Raw genomic sequence first — 24,702 nt, forward strand, 5'->3', positions numbered from 1 at the left:
AATAGTTATAAAAATAGAAATTGTACAATTTAATAAAAGAGGAAAAAGATTTAAAAAATTCTGTCTTCAAGAAAAAGAAATTAAAATTAAATAAGATATAAATGAACTCCCAAAGAAAAAATCAGCAAGGTCAGATGGTTGTCAAGTGAATTCTATGAAATGAAATGAAAACATTTAAAGAAAAAGTAATTCCAATATAATATAAACTATTTGGAAAAAATAGGCAGGGGGTGGTGCAGTGGATAGAGCACTGGTCCTGTCAGGAGTACCTGAGTTCAAATCTGGCCTCAGACACTTAATAATTACCTAGCTGTGTGGCCTTGGGCAAGTCACTTAACCCCATTGCCTTGCAAAAAAAAAAACCTAAAAAAAAACAGGCAAAGAAGGAATTCTATCAAATTCCTTTCATGCCACTATGCTAAGAGATTCTGGTAGTTGGATGGTACAATGGTGGAACTAGGATTACAAAGAGCAGACACTAGCTGTGCTGGTAACCATTTAGTCTGCTTGCCTCAATTTCTTCATGTGTAAAATAGGAATAATAATAGTACCTACCTTCTAGGGTTATTGAAAATACAATGAGATATTTGTAAATCATATATACTTTTTAAAAAATTTTTTTAATGTTTTTTGCAAGGCAATGGGGTTAAGTGTCCACCTAGCCGCCCCAATCATATATACTTTTAAAAATTATATTTTATTTTTCCTCAATTACATGCAAGAATAATTTTAACATCTAATTTTAAAACTTTCGAGTTCTAAATTCTATCCCTTCCTCCCTGAGGCAGTAAGCAATTTGATTGTGATTTATCCTTGTGCAGTCAATGTAATCAGAGTAGGTAGGTGGCACAGTGGATAAAGCACTGGTCCTGTAGTAAGTAGGACAGGAGTTTGAATTGACCCTCAGACACCTTACTTACAAGCTGTGTGACCTTGGACAAAGTCACTTAACCCTGACTGCCTCACATCCAGGGCCATCGCTCATCGTCCTGATCCATATCTGTCCACTGGACCCAGATGGCTCTGGAGAAAGTACAGCTAGTAACACTGCACAGACTCCCCCTCACTCAAATCCAATTCATGTGCTTGTCATGGCATCACCACCCCAATGCCATGGGCTTCTTCAAGAATGAAGGACAAACATCATCATTCATGTGCAATCACGAAAAACACTTCCTTATCTGTCATTTTCTGAAAGAAAACTTAGGAAGAAAAGGAAGGCAGGAAGTAAAGAAAAAAAGAGAAAGAAGGAAAGATAAAGAAAAAGAAGGAAGGAAAGGAGGAGAAAGAATTGGAAAATGAAGGGATGTCCATCATTTGGGGAATGGCTGAACAAATTATGGTATATGAAAGTGATGGAGTATTGTAGTTCCCTAAGAAATTATGAGCAGGTAGATTTCTGAAAAGCCTGGAAAGACTTATATGAATTATAAGGCTGAGTGAATAGAACCAGGAGCACAATATACATATAAACTGCAACATTGTCTGATGAACAATTATGATGGACTTAGCTCTTCTCAGCAATACAGTGGACAAAGACAATTCTAAAAGACCTGTGATGGAAAATGCCCTCCACATCCAGAAAAAGCACTATGGATCTAAATGCAGATCAGAGCATACAATTTTTGCTTTTTTTAAATTGGTTTTATGTTTTTTTTAAATTTTTCCCCTTTTGTTCTCATTTTTCTTTCACAAAATAATTAATATAGAAATTGTTGTGTGGGCATGTGTATGTGGGGGGGGGGCAGGGGGGCATGCAATTAGAGTTAAGTAACTTGCCCAGGTTCACACACCTAGTAAATATCTGGGGTCAAATTTGAACTCAGGTTCTCTTGACTCAAGAACCTATGTACTATCTACTGCATCATCTAGTTGCCCCAGACTATCTATATTTTGAGGGTAAAGGAATTGTCTTTGGCTTTGTTTTTAACCTAAGGGGCTTGGGAAAACATCATTTAAATACAAACCTGTTTTTTCTCTGTCTTTTTCCACAATTATACATATTCTTTCAAATTTATTCTGTAAATACTGAATCTTCTCAACAAATTTACACCTATTCATATTGTTCATCATCTTTGATTGAGATTTTCTTTCAACTACCATTCGGTTGCTAACAATGTAATCACAGCCATTGAGTGAGCAAACCTCCACTTCAAATCCATGAATAGTTCTCAAAGAGGAAATTATTTCTGAACCAGAGGAAATTTCCCGGCTATCTACAAGAATACTGGTTCTTTGCTTTTTCTCTGGAAGTCCAAATGAAGAAGGTGGCAGAACCAAGTTTTCAGTTGAACTGGAACCACATAATACTAAAGGTTTTGAATTAATATCCTCCAGATCGCTATTAAGCTGAAAAAAAAAGAAAAGAAAACAAGCATAAAGAAGGTAGGAAAACTCATTATTCTCTTCCAATTTACGCAAACTTTTTTTAAGGTTTCTGCAAGGAATGGGTTTAAGTGACTTGCCCAAGGTCACACAGCTAGGTAAATTATTAAGAGTGTGAGGTCAAATTTGAACTCAGGACATCCTGACTCCAGGGCTGGTACTCTATTCACTGTGCCACCTAATTTCCCCTACATAAAACATAAACTTTTTTTTTAAGGTTTTTGCAAGGCAAATGCGGTTAAGTGGCTTGCCCAAGGCCACACAGCTAGGTAATTATTAAGTGTCTGAGACCAGATTTGAACCCAGGTGCTCCTGACTCCAGGACTGGTGCTTTATCCACTGCACCACCTAGCTGCCCCATACATAAACTTTTTAAAGCCATCAATTAAAATGAAAAATAAAATGACATGGAGGTAATATAGAGAATCTTCTGGATAATAGTTATAAATACAGAAATTCACAAAATGAAAACAGTTTAGAATTATGCACAGAAAGTTACAAACTGTGTCAAACAAAAGTAGTGGAATATTATTATTCCATAAGTAATGATAGAATGGAGAATTTCGGAAGAAACTGGAAGACTTTTATGAACCGATGAAGGGGAAAGTTAACAAAATTAAGAGAACAATTCATGAAGTAATATTACAGAGAAAAAATTGTTGAAGACTTTAGAAATAAGATCCATGAAGTGAAAAACCATGATTAAATCAAGATTAAACACCCACCTTCTTATAGGAAGGTGTTAATTTAAAAAATAAAGATTTTTTAAAAATTAATCTTAATTTTTTTTTTTAGTATACTAGATGATCTTTTAGTTGCAATCATTTATTTTTACATGGTCCGGCATTAAGTTAATGAGATTTTAATGCATAATCTTTAATTTATCATGAAAATTATACTTCTATTACATTTACTTTAAGGATATCCTCAATAAGTAGTTCATTATTTTTTTCAAGTTTAGCCTTCATCATAGCTCACAGTATTTCAGGAATGGGTGGCATATCTTGTAAATTTTTTTTTCTGAAATTCATTGATAAAGTTATATAGTTTTGTTGCTATTAATATATAGAAAAATTAATGATTAATAACATATTGATAGTTCTCTCGATTCAGTATTAAATTTGCATTCCTAAGGTAAATCTAATCTGGTTATTAATGTATAATCTTTGTTAAACATGACTGTGGCCTCCTTACTAATATTTTATTTAATTTTTTTGTGTCAATGTTCATTTGGTATATAGTCTATAATTTTCTCTGTTTATACTGGGGGAAGTTATCTCAAATAAACTGGTGGAAGACAAATGAGGAATACAGAAAGAAATAATACTAGGAATTTCATTCTCATCTGAACTGGTCAAAAGGGGAAGGAGTAAATGGATTACTCCTTAATATAACAATTAGAATCTATCCATAATGGTGAACCATTATCTATAATGGGGATTAATTTGAAGTTTTTCCAAATCAGATCAAGAGTAACACAGAGATATCCATTATTATCACTATTACCTGAAATGGTACTGACTGGATTATTAACTATAGAAATAAGACAAAAAGAAATTGAAACAATAAACACTGGCAAAGAAGAGATAAAATTATCATTCTTTGGAGATATGATAATTTAGCAAGATTCAACTTAAAAACTTAAGAAATAATTAACAACTTCATCAAAGTGGCAAGATAAAAACAAATCCACACAATTCATCAGTACTTCTGTATATTAACAACAAAATAAAGCTGGAAAAAAATAAAAGGATAAATTTCACATGAGAGCTTGTGAACTTTTGTGTAGTTCAAAAGATTTTCACAACTCCCCATTTCTTATAAAGCATGGCAAAGATTCTCTTTGTATACTTTGTTTTTTATAAAATTAACCATATTGAGGACCTATAAGAACAAGCTAACGAGCATTTTATTACCCTGTTACATGATAGGCACTGTGCTAAACAAGGGTTACAAAGAATGCAAAGTACATGTTTTTAAGAAATTCACAACCTAATAGAGAATTCAAAAAAACATTTAAGTGCCTTGTATGTAACAGAAGTCCCTTCTTTGTTAAGTACTGGGAATAACAAAAGTCAGAAAAACAGTTTCTGCCTTCTGGGTCCAGTGGTCAGATACGATCAGGATGACTGGAAATGGCCCTGAATGTAGGGCAATCAGGGTTAAGCGACTTGCCCAAGGTCACACAGTCAATAAATGAAGCTAGATTTGAACTCAGGCCCTCCTGACTCCAGAGCTGATGCTCTATCCACTGTACCACCTAGCTGCTTGGCATTAAAAAATAAAGAGAAGGGGCAGCTAGGCACAATGGATAGAGCACCAGCTCTGGAGTTATGAATACCTGAGTTCAAAACCGGCCTCAGACACTTAATAATTACCTAGCTGTGTGGCCTTGCACAAGCCACTTAACCTCATCTAGCACAAGCCACTTAACCTCATCTATCTTGCCAAAAAACACCTAAAAAAAATAAATAAAATAAAGAGAAGCCGTTCAAATATCCTTCATAGCTATGGATCTGATATGAATCCTTGAAACCAAACAAAGGCAAGGGGCAATGGCAAAAGAAGAGAAAAATTTGATTACATGAAACTAAAAAGTTTATGCATGAACAAAATTAATGTATCTATAATGAGGAAACTGTTGAATAAACAAAAAGGAGCTTAGAATCTAATTGAGAAGGCAATATGCTAATATATACAAAAAAGGCATAGACAAGATAAATAGGAAATAATTAAAAGAGAGGGAGAACTGATATTAAGCATTTTAGTTTGGACTTAAAGGAAGACAGGAAGATAGCATTCTCAGTGAAGGAGGATGAGCATTTTAAGTATGGGGAAAATAGCAAATATACTAGTTAAGAAACTAATAGTTTCTGCAAAAGTTCAGGCTATAAATAAAGCCTCAAAAATAAAATAGCATTTCTTTAAAATAGTACCAAAATTCAAGAGGAATTATTAGAATAGAAAATCCAATTCCAAATAACTATAATATGCACAAACTATCTGGAGAACAAGCTACCAAAGTGAAAAAAACAAAAACAAAAAACTTGTAAAGATTTGATTAGTAAGTTTCTGGTAAAGAAGTAAAGGTTAGTTTAAATAGCTTGAGACATATTCAAAAGAAGAACTGTAAAATATTAATAATAATTTGAAAGAATGCTCCATATCATTAATAGTAAGAGGACTATAAATCAAAGCAGCCTTGAAGTTTCACTTTATATTCTGTAAATTTCCCAAAATGATAAAGGAAGGAAATGGTCAATGCTGGAGAGACTGTGAAAAGATAGGGCATGATGCTGAAATTGAATCTCCATAATCATTTTAAATAGCAACTTGAAAATATGCAAATAAAGTATCTAAAATGATCATATCCTTTGATCCAGAAATCCTTTACTAGGCTTCTATCCTAAAGAGGTCACTAATAAAAAAGTTTTCATTACACCAAAATATTTATAGTATTACCTTTTCTGAAACCATAGAAGCATAAAATTAGTCAACTAGGAATTGACTAAATACAATAAGGCACATGAATGTAATCAAATATTATTGGGCTAAAAATTACAAATATGATAAAAACAGAGAAAGGAAAAAACAACATAAACTGAAAGTGAAATAAGTTGAGTGAAGAAAACAATATACACAAGGATTACATAAATATACATGAAAAAATCAAAACTGAATATAACAAAATTACAAAGATCAAACATGGTTCTAAAGAAGAGATATAATATGAAACTCCAAAGCCCACCCATTTATACGAATGGACAATATATTTTTACAGGAGTCCTTTAAGAGTATACAATATATTTTCAGAATTTTTCAACAGATTGATTGGTTATGCTTATTTTTCCCTTTTCCCCCTTTTTTGTTCTTAAAAAAATTTGTTATAAGGGTTATCTCTCTGATGGGGAGAGATACCAGGAGAAAGTATGGTGATAAAAACTTATTTTAAAAAAGGTATTTGGGAGGGGAAAAAATGGAAAGGAGAAAGTTTAGAACAAAAGCTAAAAAACTTTTATTCAATAAACCATTTGCCTAGTAAAATAGACTGGAATAAACAGAATATTTTGACAATATGAAACAAATAAATATTAAAATAAAATTAACATATACAAAAAATAAAAGGAAATATATGACATATTTTGTTTAAAAAAACTGAAAGATATTTTATTGGTTCATACCTTAGACTGGGCTGTAAAATTTTTGTAGTCTTTCAGTGAATCAACATTCAATAAAGAGCTAATTTTATAATCACATTGGGATTTTGCATTTAGAGTTTCAGAAATTATGCATTTAACATTAAGCGGTCTCTTTTGTCCTTCCTTGATTGAATTATTAATAACAACTGGTTCATGTACTTTGTCTCTCTTCAAAGATCCAGAAAGTAATGATTTTTGAAGACAATCATCTTGTTTTTCTGTTTTGTTACAAATGTTTATTTCATCAATCACATTATCAGATTCTGTTTTATCATTAATATTACCAATGCTTTCTTCTTCACTTGAATCATCAGGAATAATAATTCTGGATACTTTCTTTTTTTTATATGCAAAATTTTCCTGTGTCCTAACTTGCTTTAATTTTGCTAAACGTCTTGTATGGTATTTTTTTCTTCCATCAGTAAAGCTATCTTCATTTAATAAACTGAAATCAACACACACTTCCTCACTTGAATCATTGATATGATGTTCTTCCTCATCACTAACACAGAAGCTGTCTCCAAAGTAAGTTTCATCTTGTTCAGGGATCTACAGCAAAAAAATTTAAAAAAAAAAGCATAAGAGAATTTTAAATTTCTTAATGTAGTCCAAGTATTTGCTGATCAACTACTATATTTTTTCATTACTATTATGAGACAACTAATGAAGTTACCTAGCAATTATAACTATATATGCACATACATCTATACAAAAACAGATTTTTGAAATGAAATGTAAACTAAATGAAGTCAGAAAAAATTGATAATTTTTTAAGTGTCAGTTCATATACTGATGCTTAACTAATACAAAAGTTATTACCTAACCTGAGATTATTTCATTTGCAAATTTAAAAGGTACTGTTTGAGTTATTTTTTTAAAGAAAAAAATCTTTTAATCAATGAATGTCAACCATAATGCAGGTATTTTTTGTCATCTAAAGCTAAGGAAAAATGAATTCTTTCACAAAATAGGTAATAATTTGAGTGAAATATTCCCTCTTAAGAGGGAATATTCTTAGTGAAGTCCTCTCAGGGTTCAAAATCATTAAAACAAAGACAGACTATTACCCTTAAACTATTCTTAGAAGAGGGAGAGAAGCCTTGCATTCCCATTCAGACACCCTCCCAATTCTGCTAGGGAGTTAAACAGTGGACTGTTTCCAGAAAGACCTTGCATTGATTCTGTTAGGGAGGGAAATAGTGGAATACTTCCAGAGAAGAAACCTTGCAGTCTTACACATCTATTTGATAACAGACTGTGAGAATAGTAGCCTGCCTTCTCTTATTTGATGAGTGCTAAACTAAGAAGATCTTGTATACTCAGACATTAATTCATTTAATGGAAGGTCATTAGAAATCTTCTTCTGATAACCCTCGCCATATGAAAACCTTTTTTTTTCTTCTCTTTGTTGCTGGGTAGATTTTTTTTTTGTATAAAGATTGTAACTCTGAAAACGTTAACCAATCAGGTTGGAAGAGAGGGGGCTAGGGAGGGGAGAATCCATGCTAGGCCAAATAATCTTGCTTGACTGTCACCTCGGGGCAGCTCCTTGATCTTCACTACCTCTGTGAGACTTGGGGGTGCCCTTTTCTGGAGAAAAGCCAAAATAAACCTTCCTTTTTGCTCAGAGGAGTCTCTTAAAAAAATAAAGTGTATTTTTATCCCACACAAACTCAAAGTACTTCACAATATACTATGGAATATCATGGTCCCAAAATTACTGGGGATGAATAGCAAAGTATTAGTCATGTTTAATTACAAAGTAGGCTTTAGGTAAACATTAGTATAGCAGTTGAAATCACCTATCACCAGCTTAAAACCAGAGAATAAGTCTTACTTTATTATGAAAGAAGACTAGAGCTTCTATCAATCCTACCCTACATACTGAATTTGAAATTAGGGAATCTGGTTTCTAATTCTGGTTTAGTTACTTACTAACTATAAAACTGTCTCACTATGCCATCCCGGGCCTAAGCTTTCTTAAATCTTTAAAATAAAGTGGTTGGAATAAATGATTTCTAATATCCCTTCTAGTCATAAATCTATAATCCTAAGGACATCAGTATAGATGTAATATGGCACTTTAAGAAATACTATTTAAGTATGTAGAGAGAAAAATTATTGGGTAGTTCTTGTCAATAATTATTTATTCCCAGGAAATAGCTCTGGCCTTTCAGTAAGCAAACATATGTTACAGTATGCTCAGCTCTATGAGAAATGCTACATTTAACTCAATGTATGTTCCTATGGAGAAGTTATATGTAAGCAAGAGATATTGTTAAAACAAAAATTCAGGCAATATAGCAAAGTCTTAAAAACTGTAAGTAAAAGTTGGAAGTAAGTAGACACTTAATGCCTGTAGTCAATAACAATTTGGGGTTAAAAAGGCCATGGAAACTCATCTAGTTAATTCTCCATCCTTTAAGAGATCACAGCTAAAATTTCCCAGATTTTATTTTAAATAGCTATAAGAGATTACAAAGCATCTTCCAGTAACCCATTCAATCACATTAACAGGAAATTTTTACATATTGAAAATTCATACCTGTGAGAAAATATTCATGGAATCATATTTCTTGTGAACCATTTTATACATATTGCCTACCAATGGACTGCGAACAGATTGCAGATAAACACTTTTCATCTCAGAATCTATATAAAGAGAATTTAATTTTAAAAGGATACATTAAAATAGTAACCACAAAGATTTAGTTAATTATAACCTAATCTAAGTTAAAACAAATAGTATTCCTTGGGAAATGTTAATCGCCTATCTGAAGGACCAGGAAATACTCTCAAAAATAATCTTTTAAAAACTTAAAGACTAAAAATAAGGATAAAGTAACCTGGTTTGATTAAATAAATGATTCTAACTATTTTAATATATACAAAGCATTTTACAAAATCCATAAAGATAGAATTGGGGGAATATAAAGATATGATAAAGATTAGAATGTGAGAAGATAAGGGAGACAGATGTAAAAGTAATTTAATTTCAGCTTAGGGGTGAGAAAAATGATTTGAAAAAATTTGAGAGGAGGCAGCATATAAACAAGACCTTTTAGGAAAAAGAACTTTTTCAAAATGCACATGAAGAGGAGAGTGCCCTCCAAGCATAAGAGAAGGTCTCTGAAAATTTTAAGTCAGAAAAGGGCAGGAAGAATTTAAAAATTAGACAATAGTCGAATCCGTCTTTTAAATTCATGAAATAGAGTGCCACCCTCCAGAGAATCTGAAATTGTAAATTTTGCCAAGTGAAAGGGAGAGTAGATGAATTAATAGCCTGTGAACTGACTCCAAAAGCCCAAATCTGTAGTAACTTCATACTTCTTTTGTGGGAGTCAAATATCTGTAGTATCTGCTTAGGCTTCTGTTTCTAAGGAATCAGGTTATCCTGAGTTCCTGATTCCTTTTTAAATGGTACTTTGTGGAAGACCAACATGGAAGGACATTACTTTGAGAAAGTGATTAAATCCCAAGAAAGTATTCCTTGGGGGACAGGTCTAAGCAAACTAACCTTGAATTTTTTTTTTCTGAGCCCCAAGAGTTTATTAAACCCTCTCTCTCTCCCACAGAGGGCTTTGTACCTTCATTCAGGACCAAGCATGTTGACATATACTTTTAATTAATAGACAGGGCTTATAGCTTAGACCAGGTCACAAAAAGTCAGAACCATTTGTGGCACATCATGATTAGAAGGAATAGACCACCCAAGAGCTGCAGATTTCCTTCTTATCTGAATTAATTCTTAACCTCAGAACTGTGCCCCTCCCATTGGGTAACTTTTGGCATCCAATAATTTAAACTCTGATCAACTTGTCCATTACATTGCTACATTAAGTCAAGAAGCATATACTTTATACTAATGGCAAAGGGGGGGAAAAGTGAACTTTTTTTCACAGGGAAGTGATATGATCAGACTTGTGCTTTGGGAAGATTATTTTCATGACTGGAAGAAGTAAGGAATGGAGAGGGCAAAAAAAAAAAATGGAGGCAGGGAAGCCAGGAAAGATCCACTACAACTGACAAAACAAAACATAATTAGGCCTTTAAACTGATAAAAGTTGCAGTTGAGATGAGGGAATGAATGCAAAACATAGATTAAACAAATGGGGTTTTTTTTAGGAGTTTTTTTTTTTGCAAGGCAAACGGGGTTAAGTGGCTTGCCCAAGGCCAGACAGCTAGATAATTATTATTAAGTGTCTGAGACAGGATTTGAACCCAGGTACTCCTGACTCCAGGGCCCGTGCTTTATCCACTAGGCCACCTAGCCGCCCCCATTAAACAAATTGTTAATGAATTCAATATACAAAGCAGAATTTAACCCCCTTTGAGTGATGTTATTTTTATAATTGAAAAAAATAATTTAATACCCTATTAATTTATAATAATCTTTCCATAATCATTGTCTGAATCTATTCAGCATAATTTCTAATGCAAACTGAATAAAAATCAAAGCCTGAGCAAAGGCAAAAGGATTTTAAAACAAGGAGAATAACAAGGATAATGACATTTACCATTAAGAACCTGCGAAAGTTGAGTCCCATCATTTAGGAAGTCAAGTAGTAAGGATTCTTGTTCATTTTCTGATTTTTCACTTTCATCAGATGAAATACCTTCTGCATCTTGTGAAATCTCTGCTTCTTCATCTAAAAATTGCCTCCCTTCATTCTAACAAAAATGAAGGGACAACTTTAAAATAAGCATTCATTTGTGGGTTTTTTTAGGTTTTTGCAAGGCAAATGGGATTAAGTGGCTTGTCCAAGGCCACACAGCTAGGTAATTATTAAGTGTCTGAGACCAGATTTGAACCCAGGTACTCCTGACTCCAAGGCCGGTGCTCTATTCACTGTGCCACCTAGCCGCCCCCATTTGTTCTTAAAGGACTGAAAGTACTAAAACAATGAAAACAATCTACATTAAAAAAAAAAAAAAGGAAATGACATCGGTAAATGCACCTAGAATACCTAATTTAACCTGGTTTTCTTTTGTAGTAACATTCAAATCCTGTGAATTGGTTCATGCCAGTGACTTGCCTATTTCTAATTAATCCTGAACATCTTGAAATTTCTAGTCAATCATTTTATGCTGGGAGATAAGGCAATTTTTAAAAATTGGCTAGCAAAGACCATTAGATTGAGGAAACTTCCAGTTAGCAACTGATCAGCTAAAGAAAATTCTTTCTTGATGTTTTGGATCATCCCAGTAATTGTGAAAATCAATCTTAGTGTTCATCATTTTAATACACAAATTCTAACAGGAAATTTTTTATTTCTATAAAACTTGTGTCTCACAGAATTTCAATTCCAAGAAACAGCCATTAACATTGAGAAACAAATTTAATATCTTTAGTTTTTTATGAAATCTGAAACTTTGGCCCAAATAACTTCTTAAAATGTTTTCAAGTTTTTCTTTTTTTCCTAGATAAAAAATGTTATTTTATTGAAATAAATTTGAAAATTTATGAAAATGAGGGTCTCACAGAACAGATAAGAACATAAATCCTATTATAGAAAAATATAAGTCTTGGAAATTTACTTCAGTAAAAATAGTTCTAATTATATTGTCATGCTCCCCCTGCTGATAAAGATTAGTATGAAAAAGCAGAAGAGAAAAAAGTGTCACAAACTACAGCTTATGGAGCTAAGAAAGTTTTTTAAAATGTAAAATAAAGTTTTATTATATTTTAAAACATCAAAATCATTCTTAGCTTTCTGGTCATACCAAAACAGGCTGCAGGATTGCTGACCTCTGTTCTATATATTGTTTCCACATCTATAAAATGGAGAAAAAATATTTCCACCACTTATCGCACAATGTTCCTTCTAAATTTTATAACACTAAATATACATAAGTTACTAAATACTATCCCAATCTCTCTACCATTTTTGCCTTCAAATATTGCTATAGTAATTTAAAAAAAAAGTCAAATACCCTGGAACCACTCTAGTGTTTGATTATTCTGAAAACAGTTAAATTTATCATGAATGCTAGGAATATGCTTCAATTACTCAAAGCCAGACCAGCATGGCAAGACAAGACTATATATTATTAACCTAGCCTTGGAAGAACCCAGGGTCATCTAGAACTACAATAAGACTTCAGAAGTCTTAAAGTCCATAAATAGCAACAATAACAAAAGATAATTATTAAAAAGGAATTAGAAAACTCTTACCTTTAGGTTTCTATAATTTTTTAGAGTTCTCAGACTTTTTGGAGGATTCCTGTTATTAATCTGGAAATCATCTTGTGTCAGAACTGGTTTATGAAAATCTGTACTTTCATCACTAGATGACTCTGACTAAAATAAATAGGAACAATTGTAAAAGATAAATTAAAAGACTCTTGTTATTTTTATTATTGTTATTCTAGAGTATCCCCTCAAAGGGAAAAAAATGCAAATTGGGCACAAGTCCAACAAGAATTCCTAAAAAGAAGGCACTAAAAAAAGTTTAAAAAACATGAGAACAGAAGAAAGATATGAAAAGAAAATTAAGTTTGGTAAGAGGTACAAAATCTTAAGAAGACAATAATTACTTGAAAATCAGAATTGTCCAAATGAAAGCTAATGAATCTACAAGATACCAATAATAAAACAAAAGCTAAAAAACTAAAAGGAAAAAAGAAGAAAAAACTGTAAAAATAATTGCATTGGAAAAAAAGATTAAGGTGAGATAATTGAAGAATAACTGGACTTCTTGAAACTTGTAAACGAAAAAGAGCCTATGCATTATATTTCAAGAAATAATAAAGAAAAGTTTCCCAGATATCTTAGAACAAGAGGACAATGTAGAAATGGGAAAAATCCACAGGACACCTTCTGAAAGAAACTGTGAAATGAAAACTCCCATGAATATTATTAAAGTCAGTGTGAAAGAAAGAATTCAAGTACCATGAAGTCACAGTAAGGATCACTGAAGATTTAGCAGACACCTCCATAAGAGAACAGAGGCTCTGAAAGACAAAAGATCAATTTGAATGGGGATGGATTATTTTTATGCTGTAAGAATTAATGATGGGAATGGTTTTGGAAAAATCTGGGAAAACTAGTATGAACTGACATAAAGAAAAGTGAGTTGAACTAGGAGAAAAATCTACACAGTAATAGCAATGTTGTAAAACTAATCAACTCTGAAAGACTTACTAAGTCTAATAAACACAATGACCAACCACAACACCAAGATTTATGACACAACATGCCAATCTATCTCCTGAAAGAGAAGTGATAGACTCAAGAGTGCAAACTGAAACATTTCTTCTATTTCTTTTTTTTCTCCTGAATACTCTGAAAATTTTTTTTAATGATTTCTCTTTCTTTCCTTCTTAGTGAATTGGGGGAAGAAGTGAGAAGAGGGATTAGAAACTGAAAATAAAATAAAATTTTAAAAAATAAAACTAATAGAAAGTTATTTTATTTTTATATACGTTTAACAAATTTTCCACCAAGAAGTTCTTTTTAAAAGGTTAGGAAATATTGCTTCCATGAATTTAAAGTTCACACAATTAATGTAATTTTGTTTCTGGAAACACATAAATCTTTTTTTACTGTCTTATTAGTTATCACTAGCTAATATATGCAAGGTCCAATGTAAGCTTAAGGTGAGGTCTATTATTAATGAACTATATATCGACCTTGTTTCTGATTTCAACAATTTTTGGCCCAATTTTTCACTAGATTACAATTAGGTCATCATTCATTTAACTTCAAAATATGGCTAAAAAAAGCTCATAAAAGAAGTAAAAAAGGTGTCAGCTTTTTATATTTTCTTGTATGTAACTAATAATATTATCAATCCTTGCCTTATTTACAGGAATATTTTTAAGTTACTTTTACTTTTATTGAGGATTAATGAATAAAAATAAATAATATGTATATCCACTTAATCGGTCAAACAAAAACAACAATATAGCACACAATGTAAATGAAACAAATGAAGAAGAGGTACTGCCTTTCTAATTTTGTTCTTTTTTTTTTTTTTTTTAGGTTTTTTGCAAGGCAAATGGAGTTAAATGGCTTTCCCAAGGCCACACAGCTAGGTAATTATTAAATGTCTGAGATCGAATTTGAACTCAAGTTCTCCTGACTCCAGGGCCAGTGCTCTATCCACTGCGCCACCTAGCTGCCCCCCTCTCTAATTTTGGAAGCCTCATTCTTTCTGTGAGATATCTTGTATATTTTGTGAAGTCAGGGGAAGAGTGTCATTTATTACATTAAGTATTAATAAAGTTTAATTTCTTCAAGATAAGAGATAAGTAAATGTTACTTAATCCTGTTTGCTTCAGTTTCCTCTACTATAAAATAAACTGGAGAAGAAAATGGCAAACTACTCCAACATCTTTGTCAAGAAACCCCAAAAAGGGTCACAAGTCAGACAAGACTGAGTACAACTAAACAACAGTAACAAGGTCAAAGAATGCATCATTTTGTGGCCAACTGTTGTGCTGATGAGCCTCTCCACATACAATTAAGACTATTTCTCAAGACTATGATTCAGCCTGTTATCAAAACTATACTCAAAGCCTTAAGCTTGCTAGAACATTCTAGAGCCTAGGCTCTGTTTACAAGGTCTTCAAGAATTTTAAGTTAGATCAAGGGAAGAGAGAGAGACTGGTGGCAGGAGGCGGCGGGAGGGGCTGGGCCTGGCCCAGCTCTGCCCAAGGTGAAGTCTCCCAGCCCAGCGACCAGGAATGTGAAAACCCCAGAAGTCCCAAGTGTTCAACTGACTAAGGCAAATAGAAGACAGCAGAAGATATGGATCTGAGCAAAGAATTAAGTTGTACTCGGTGGCCTCCTATCACAGGGCATTCAGAGCCCCCAAAATTGGCCAATCGAGTCATCACTATTGTCTTCCTAGCCTTGCTTATAGACTTACTGGGCTTTACTCTTACCCTACCCCTCTTGCCTTCCATCTTGGATCACTATGGCAGATCCACCGACCCTTTTTATCAGTCCTTACAGCAGAGTGTGGACTGGTTCTCTGCCATTGTTGGTGTGCCACCCGAGAGGAAATATAACAGTGTCCTATTTGGAGGTTTGATTGGCTCCATCTTTTCCATCCTGCAGTTTTTCTTCTCTCCTCTCAATGGGAAAGTATCAGATTCCTTTGGGAGGTGGCCAGTCATGTTGCTGACTTTGGTGGGACTAATCTTGTCCTATGCATTGTGGGCCACCTCCAAAAACTTCAGTGTCTTTCTGCTCTCCAGAATAATTGGAGGAATCAGGAAAGGCAATGTTAGCCTTTCCACAGCTGTCATTGCAGACCTGAGTTCACCCCAGGCCAGGAGCAAGGGATGGCCAGATCGTCATTCTCTAGGCTTCACTGTGAGTCCAATGATTGGGGCCTACCTAGCAGGGAGACAGAAAAAGGAACCATCTTCTACTTTCATGCAGCCTTATTGGCTCTGGTGTTTGCTGTCTCTGACCTGCTGTTCGTTTTCTGCTTCCTTCTGGAGGCACTCCCCAGGGAAAAATGGGGTTTGTCAATGAGGCAGATCAGATTCCAATTTGATAGACAACCAATCAATGAAACAGACACAACTGTACAGTTAGAACTGGAGGATGAAGATACAATTGATGTATTCCAGCAGCAGACAGGAGGTGTTTACTAAAAAGGGAACCTGCAACTGTACTCCAGACCTGTGCTCCCAAGGAAAACAATACATTCACAATTAGAAAACCAGTATTTGGTTCATCTACATCCTAACTACTGCAGTATAGTTTTCTCTCTTTGATTCCCTTCCCCCATTCCTTTATTGTACATAAATTAACTGGTGAATATGAAAAAAAAATTTTCAAGTTAGATGCAAAATCCAAGTATAAAAATAAAAATTCATACCATAAAAATATTGGAAAAGAATGAGATCAGATAACCTTTTCTCGTTATAGCCAGCAGAACCAAGAGAATAGAGTAGATCACAAAAACAAAACAACTATTCTTAATTATAATCAAACTACTAATTGCACAATCAACAAGCACTTATTAAATGCCTAGCCTTAGTCAGAAAATTTTGCACAAACAAAATTAATGAACTGAGGACAAAAATGGAGATAGTAATTGGAAAAAATACTTGCATCAAATATTAGGGTCTGATAGCTAAGATATACTGGGAATAAATACAAATATACAAGACCAAGAATGATATTTCAAAGGCCAAGGTATATAAATAAGTCCAAAAAGCAAAATTGTGAAAAATTAGCAATCATAAGAAAGAATGCCACAAATCACAAATAAGAAATGCAAATTAAATCAACTCCTATGTTGTTGTTACCTCCTAAACTAAGCAAGAAAAAATGTTGAAAACAATATTGAAAGGGATGGAGGATGATGGACACACTAATACATTGATGATCGAGCCATAAATTTATCTAACTATAATGGCAAGTAATTTAGCATTATTCAAAGGATGTAACTAAATGTCTATATCATTTGACACAGATATCCCACTGCTAGGCAGATGCCCCTAAGAATTACAAAAACAAAGTAAGGACTAATATTTGTAGCAGCACATTTTGTGATAGTAAAGAACTGGAAACAAAGCAATATCCATTGGGGAATGTTTAAGCAATATAAAAGAAATCAAATATTATTGTGTTGTTGAGTTTGAAAAGACTTCTATGAGCTGATTCAATATATAAACAAGCATTTAAGGGTCAACTCTATACTAAAATAAAACAAAGAATTCTAAGAAGGAACTGTAGCTATAAAGACAATAGTCCCTGCTCTCAAAGAATATATTCTATTGGAGGAAACAAGATATACATATATAAGAAATTGCAAAATAAATACAGGGTAGTGAGGAAGGGAGAGCACTAGCCATCAGGACTGGAGGTGGAGTGGAAGGAATCAGAAAAGGCTTCACTTAAAGGAAGTGACAAGAAGGGAGTACATTTCAGGAATGGCGAAGAGCTACTGCAACGAGCATCAGAGAGGGAATACAATGTTTGAATAATAGGGAGAACATTAGTTGGGTTTAACTAAAGCATGTGGAAAAGGGGAAAATAATCAGCAAAATTGCAAATTAGGCTGGATTCAGATTATGAAGAGCTTTAAAATCTAAACAGGTTTGGTTATTGTAGAGACATCAGAGGTCCACTGGAGTTTGGCAAGTGACATGGTCAGATCTATACTTAAGGAAAATCACTGGTAACTGTGGAGGATGGATCAAAGAAAGAAACAAGGCAAGAAGAGCAATGAGGAAATCACTGTATGAGCCAAGGTGAGGGCTGATGAGGCCTTGAACCAAGGTGGTGGCTACTGTGTAGTAAGAAGAGGTTTGAGGCAAGAGTGGACTTCTACATGTTTTCATGGCTTCAATTTGTACCTCAGTCACTTAGAGGCAGCTAGGTGGGGCAATGGATACAGCACTTCCCTTGGAGTCAGAAAGGCAGGAGATCAAATCCAGTCTCAGATATTTACTAGCTTTGTGATTAGTCACCCTAACTTATATCTGATCACTGGATTCAGATGGCTCTGGTGACTTAGCATAGCCCCCGTCCCTCATTCAAATTCAATTCATGTGCTTGTCTTGGCATCACCTCCCTGTTGTCACAATCTTCTTCAAGAATGAAGGACATAGGGGCGGCTAGGTGGTGCAGTGGATAAAGCACCGGCCCTGGAGTCAGGAGTACCTGGGTTCAAATCCAAACTCAGACACTTAATAATTACCTAGCTGTGTGGCCTTGGGCAAGCCACTTAACCCCATTTGCCTTGCAAAAAAAAAATTAAAATTAGAAAAAGAATGAAGGACATAAAACAGAGATTTAACTTCTCAGTGCCTTGGTTTCTTCATCTTTAAAATAGGCGAACCTTGGAGGATAGCTGTACCCTCAACTTTATTAAGAGAATCTCATAGGGAGGAGGGAAGAGGATTTTACAAGAAAGACAATGAATTCTGTTTTGGACATGTGAAGTTTGATATGTCTAAGGACAGTCCATTTTGAAATATACAATAGATGATATAAGACTGGAGTTCAAGAGAGAGAATAGGGTTGGGGACAGATATATATATGGGGACTGTCTCCACAAAAAACCTGATGAAGTCACTGATTAAAGCAGAGTCTAAATAAAGGGGGGAAAAGGGAATGTGATATGGATGATGAGCCAGTAAAGGAGATTAAGAAGTGATAAGAAAGAAAGAAAATCAGGAGAAAGTTATATTACAAAAACACAGCAAAGAGAAAACATTGAGAGAGTACCCAGTACTGTCAAATGGTAGCAAGAAGAAAAAGAAGGGAACTGAGAAAAGGTATCATGTTTGGCAATTATATCACCAGTAATTGTGAAGAGAAGCAGTTTCAGTGAATAAGCAAAACAAAGAAAACAAAATACAAACTACAATGATTTCAAGAGAAAGAATAACAACATAACTGAACATGGATTAATTATAATAATCAAGCTGGTTAAAGAAAAGAGTTGAGAAAATGTATCTAACTTCATGTCTCTGTTAAAGTTGGGTAGTTTTTCTGAAATGTTTCCTTCGCTTTTAAAATCTTTGTTTATAACAAAGAATGAATTTCTACGGGAAAAAGAGGTAAGGGAGTAGTAGTATACTCAGAATAATTTAACCTTAGCAAATGAAGGCAATATAAACACAAATTAAATCAATAAAAATAGATTTTTTTTAAAAAAAACCTAGGTAGTCTTCATGTCATTCTGAGGGTTCACAATAAGATTTTTGTAGGCAACAAGTTTGGATAATTAGAGCTAAAAAATATGTAAAATGATTCCTGAGCATGAGGAAGAGGACAGGAAAAACACGAAGTTTGAATAACCAAGTCTTTTTTTTTTTTAAGTCTTTTGCAAGGCAAATGGAGTTAAGTGGCTTGCCCAAGGCCACACAGCTAGGTAATTGAATAACCAGTCTTAAGTATGAACTGAATGACTTGATTTGACTGCTCAGAAACAGCAATGCAAAATAAAGTACAATATAAAGTTTTTTAAAAATGTTATTTAAGCACTCTTCAACATACTGTAAATTTATGGTATGAATTAAAAATAATCAGTTATTTTGGTATTTTATAACAAAATATTTTCATTAATTTTGTTTACATACAGTATATAAAAAATATTATTTTGCTACCTCAACTTTATTCAGGTTCCCATTAGGCAATAATATCATAATGAAATAAAAGTGCTATGCTTGTTCATTTTGGAATTATTCTGCTTTTTCTCAATAACAAATAAAACTTCCTATTTGAAAAGGTAATATTCTTTAGTACAGCAATCTGTACATCACCAGAGACTTAATGCTGATCTTCACAGTTTTTAAGTTATTTAAAATTTTGAAGGAGATGAATTCCCCTCTAATTTATTCTCCAGGCATTTTCATTGACTCCCTTCTCCCCTCCCTGAAATACTTGCCTAACTTGTCTCTGCCTCCTGGCTTCCTTTAAGCCCATCTTCTATAGGAAGCCTTTCCTCTTTGACTCACTTCCTTTTTATCCTGTATATAGTTTGCATGTACATAGTTGTTTCTTCCATTACAGCAGGATCCCGTAGAGGGCAGGGATTATCTTTTGCCTTTCGTTTTATCCCCAACAGTTAGCAGAAGACATGGCACATGGTATACACTTATAAATGCATGTTGACTAATTGTAATCGTACAATAGACCTCTTGCTTTAAAAAGATATCCCTTGAAAGATACTGGAAATGAGCCATTTTCATTTTAAAAGAAAAACCTTAGTTTAAGAAATTCTAACTTATGGGGGTGGCTAGGTGGTGCAGAGGTGCACCAGCCCTGGAGTCAGAAGTACCTGAGTTCAAATCTGGCCTCAGACACTTAATAATTACCTAGCTGTGTGGCCTTGGGCAAGCCACTTAACCCCATTTGCCTTGAAAAAACCTAAAAAAAAAATTCTAACTTATAAATTTGCTGAATGAAAAAGCATTTCCTTGGGTAACCCAAGTGCCAGGCATCATGATAATTCATAAAGAAAACAAAACTATCTCATCTACTTTATTCACAGGAATAAAAACCAATGTCAGTAGCCTATTTTGTGGATAGCCTAGAGTTTGTTTTCAGTAGTTCAGTTGTGCTTGACGCTACATGTTCCCATATGGAGTTTTCTTGGTAAAAATACTGTAGTGGTCTGCTATTATCTTCTCCATGATTTAAGGCAGAAGCTAAATGACTGGCCAAGGGTCACACAGCTAGTAAGAGTCTGAGGTTAGATTTGAACTCAAGATCTTCCTGACTAAAGGTCCAGTACTCTAGCCACTGAGTCACTGAGCACCTTAGAATACAAACATCAAATTAAAAAAAAAAAGCATAACTTCCAAGGGTCGTAACATTTGCAATCTGTGATAAAAATCAGACTTGGAATTAGTCTACGAGTAAGATGGAACTAACTTTGTACAACCTGAGTGCACCGTTCAACATGAAGAGTAAAGGAAGGGAACAAGCATTTATTAAGCACCTACCATGTGTGCCAGGCTCTAAGGTAATCACTTTAGTGTTTACAATCTAATTGGTCAGTCAAAATATACACATTTGATTCTATATTTTAATAGAAATCTATTTCAAATCGAACTATACAAGGTCACATGAATTTGATAACACAACCAGTCTTTTTTGGATTGTAAGAGTCATATAAAAGAACACAAGCTACTAACAAGGTCCAAAAGTCCTTAAAGAAAACAAAAACTTCAAGAATTATATACATATTTAACTAAGCAAAAGGGTTTTCAAGGGGGTAATTCTTTGAAAGAATAAGAGAAAGTAATAGAAAAAGGCCTTGTTTCTACTCTCAACTTTTCAGTTATACGTCTAATTGTAAATGTGACAAATGAGGGAACCCAGAAAGAGTCAAAGTGATTGATAGTCACTATAACTAGAGTTGGTCAATTCCATTAAATAGCAACTTACTGTACTTAGTAGAGGTCTACATTTCCTGACAGCACAAAGTGGAGATTCGACATCACTACTCTTCTCAACCTATTCAAAGTAAAAATAACATTCTTTAGAAAGAAATAAAACTTTCCAATTGATTACAATATTGGTTTTGTTGCATGACTCACTTCAGGGGATTTCAGATGATCCTTTTTCAACTTTTTACTCTTTCTTCGGAAAACTACATCATCTTCACTTCCAATGCTATTTCCTGCAAAAAAAAATTAAAATAGAAACACAGGGAAACTATATAGTTATTTTATGAAGTAAAGATATAGCAGAACATAATATACGGTTAGAAAAGGTCCTTAAGCACTAGAATTCTCTCACTGTAGCAGTAAAAGTATTTTAAGATACTAGAACAAGATCACAGAGAAGTAAGAAAGCAGAGCTGGAATTTAAATCCAAATCTACTATTGTTTATATATATATAGATAGATAGATAGATAGATAGATAGATATAGTATTTTGGGAGTGGGAGAGAGGGAAGGAAAGGTATGGGGAGGTCGAGTCTTCTGATCACCCAGGATAGAAGTACATTGAGAAGTACATTGGTCCCTTTTATAGGCCCAATATCCCTATTATTTTCATGGAAGTTTTGCTCTACTCTTAGATGTATATCAGCTCTTCATTAATCAATCTGAAGGGCCCCAGGAGTTCACCATATTTGTGCCTCACTTTTGTGTTCACCCAACAGATCTTGGTCCTACCTAAGCTTAAAACTCTCAAGTGATTTCCCACCCATCTCAGCCTCCTCAGTAGCAGGGTCTAAGCACACTTAATTCTTAGAAATAGAAAAAAAAGAAATAGAAAATGGAGAAGACACAGAATGAGAAAGAGGTGAAAGAAAAAAAAAAGATTCCAAAAATCTTGAGAGAGGTAGCACCAATATTTCTTTGCTATTTTATACATCAAGATTGGGGGTAGAGTAGGGCCGCTAGGTGGCCCAGTGGATAGAGCACCGGCCCTGGAGTCAGGAGTACCTGAGTTCAAATCCCACCTCAGACACTTACTAATTACCTAGCTGTGTAACCCTGGACAAGTTACTTAATCCTACTGCCTTGCAAAAACCGAAAAAACAAAAAGAAGAATGGGGGTGGAGGATATCAAAAAGGCAAGGAGATCTGCCTGAGGTTTGTACAGCTGGTAAATGTTAGATGGAAAATGAGCCAGGAGCTCCTCATAAGACATTAAGTCCAATACTCTATCCTTTTAAACACCTGACCTCTTAAAGCAATTAATAATAGTAATATAGGGGGCGGCTAGGTGGTGCAGTGGATTGAGCACCAGTCTTGGAGTCAGGAGTACCTGAGTTCAAATCCAGCCTCAGACATTTAACAATTACCTAGCTGTATAGCCTTGGGCAAGCCACTTAACCCCACTGCCTTGCCAAAAAAAGAGTTAGTTGAGTTTTTACTAAAGAAGGAAAACAGTAGTTTGTAGCTTAGCCATGGTTCCCTAAGAAATCCCAAGGAAAGAAGAAACAGGGATGGGGCAGCTAGGTAGTGCAGTGGATAAAGCACGGGCCCTGGAGTCAGGAGTACCTGGGTTCAAATTCAGCCTCAAATTCAGACACTTAATAATTATCTAGCTGTGTGGCCTTGGGCAAGCCACTTAACCCCATTTGCCTTGCAAAAAAATAAAAAAGATGAAACAGGGATCAATAATACAAAAAGCAGGAGACTCCTCCACTCAGGAGAGAACTGGCTAAGAAGATGCCACAAATACTTTGGTCAGAGACAAAAATAAAGAAACTTAGAGCAATGTGATTTCTAGTAAATGAGGCCTGAAGGAAATAGAATTTCTACCCCGACCAGCTAGAGCTCTAAGAGGAAAACAAAGAAAAATCCTAGAAAATCACTGAACAAGAGATGGAGCAGAGACTGACAGCATGCTTACGCTTCATAGCTCTCCTGGAAGTCCCAAACAGGAAGAAAGAAACATAACTCCTCTTAGCCTGTGCTAAGATCAACTGAAAGATCAACTGGGCAGTCCACATTAGAGCTGTTCCAAGAAGCATGAAACCCATAGGTTCTCCAATACTCAGTGGTCATACAAAGGGTAGTACAGTGACTTCAGAGTTTCTAATAAATTTTACTTCCCTATTAGTGACTGAACAAGGAGAAGGAGTAAAGACCAAGGACCAGCACTTGTAGCAGGACATCATGAGATGGAAATAAAAGTCAGGAAATGAGGCAGAGGGTGGGAGGTCCCAGGTAAGAGTTGTGGAATAGAGAAGGTAGAGGAATTAGGTTTTAGCTGCCTCATTTGAGAGGACAGGAAGGAGTATAATCTTGATTAGGGACAAAGTTCCAAACTAGAAATGGAAGCTGATGACATGTGTAAACAAAAGAAAATTCCTAATACAATGAAAAAATAGTATGGGTTAAGAGAAGTCCAAGACGTAAACTACCAAATTCTAAAAGTAAGAGGAAAACCTCTGTCATCATAGAAATAAGAAAATCTAACAGTGGGTAGCAAAAAATGGAAAAAAAAAACTTATAAAAGCACATTAGAGATGAGGGGGGGAAATGAGAAAAATAACTGAGAACAAAAGATGGAAAACAAGATCTATGTAGTAAACTCCTCAAAATACAGAATGATGCTAAAAAAAATCTCAATAATTTATTGAGACAATATTTGAACAAAACGAAGGTTGCTACACAATCCAAGACTGAAATTAAGTGAGGTCAGTCACCCTAGGCCACCATTCTGCTCTCCTGAAGACAGCCCCAAGCTTGGCCTGCTACAAGAGAAACATACTGGGCATTGGTTAAGGTCAGTTAGGCAGTAGAGTGGTAAGACCATTTTCACCTACTTCATGGGATCCAAGGACATGTGTCTGGACTGTGTCTAATCAAGTTAACTGTAAGTCCCTTAAGTACATTTGTGAGACCTCTACTAAGTCAGGGAAAAGAAAATGGCTTACAACTAAACATAACTTACTCTCCAAAACAGTATATTCCTGAAAGTGAGGAAAAAGGGATCTTAAATAATGAAGATTAATTCCAAGGATTCCCAAAGAAAAGATCAAAGCGAGGTAAAAAAATCTTTGAAACATAATCTTGAAGACAAGAGAGACTGGGAAAGAGAAATGAATAAAGAGGTACATTGAGCCTGGATGTGGTTTTGTTCTTTTTTGTTGGTTTTGAGAAGGGAAAGGGAAAGAAAAAAAGTAATACATTAAAGGAAAAATGAAGAGGAAAAAATGTAAAATTTCTCCTAAGT

General features: G+C 34.4%; 1 protein-coding gene and 1 pseudogene across 1 annotated transcript in view; one reads left to right on the forward strand and one right to left on the reverse strand.

Moving 5' to 3' along the window:
• The window catches only part of LOC141522414 (Fanconi anemia group M protein-like), a 141,099-nt gene that overhangs the window by 8,924 nt on the left and 107,473 nt on the right, over positions 1 to 24,702 (reverse strand). Inside the window, exons 18-24 of the mRNA XM_074235849.1 lie at positions 21,603 to 21,685; positions 21,451 to 21,519; positions 12,760 to 12,885; positions 11,102 to 11,255; positions 9,130 to 9,236; positions 6,567 to 7,133; positions 1,968 to 2,349 (exon numbers count right to left, since the gene is read on the reverse strand). Of these exons, the coding sequence (XP_074091950.1) occupies positions 1,968 to 2,349; positions 6,567 to 7,133; positions 9,130 to 9,236; positions 11,102 to 11,255; positions 12,760 to 12,885; positions 21,451 to 21,519; positions 21,603 to 21,685 (1,488 nt within the window). The remainder of the gene's footprint in view (positions 1 to 1,967; positions 2,350 to 6,566; positions 7,134 to 9,129; positions 9,237 to 11,101; positions 11,256 to 12,759; positions 12,886 to 21,450; positions 21,520 to 21,602; positions 21,686 to 24,702) is intronic.
• On the forward strand, positions 15,337 to 16,193 carry LOC141520502 (major facilitator superfamily domain-containing protein 10 pseudogene; annotated as a pseudogene).

The sequence above is a fragment of the Macrotis lagotis genome, chromosome 4 (genome assembly GCF_037893015.1).
Source record: "Macrotis lagotis isolate mMagLag1 chromosome 4, bilby.v1.9.chrom.fasta, whole genome shotgun sequence".
NCBI classification, from domain to species: Eukaryota; Metazoa; Chordata; class Mammalia; order Peramelemorphia; family Peramelidae; genus Macrotis; species Macrotis lagotis.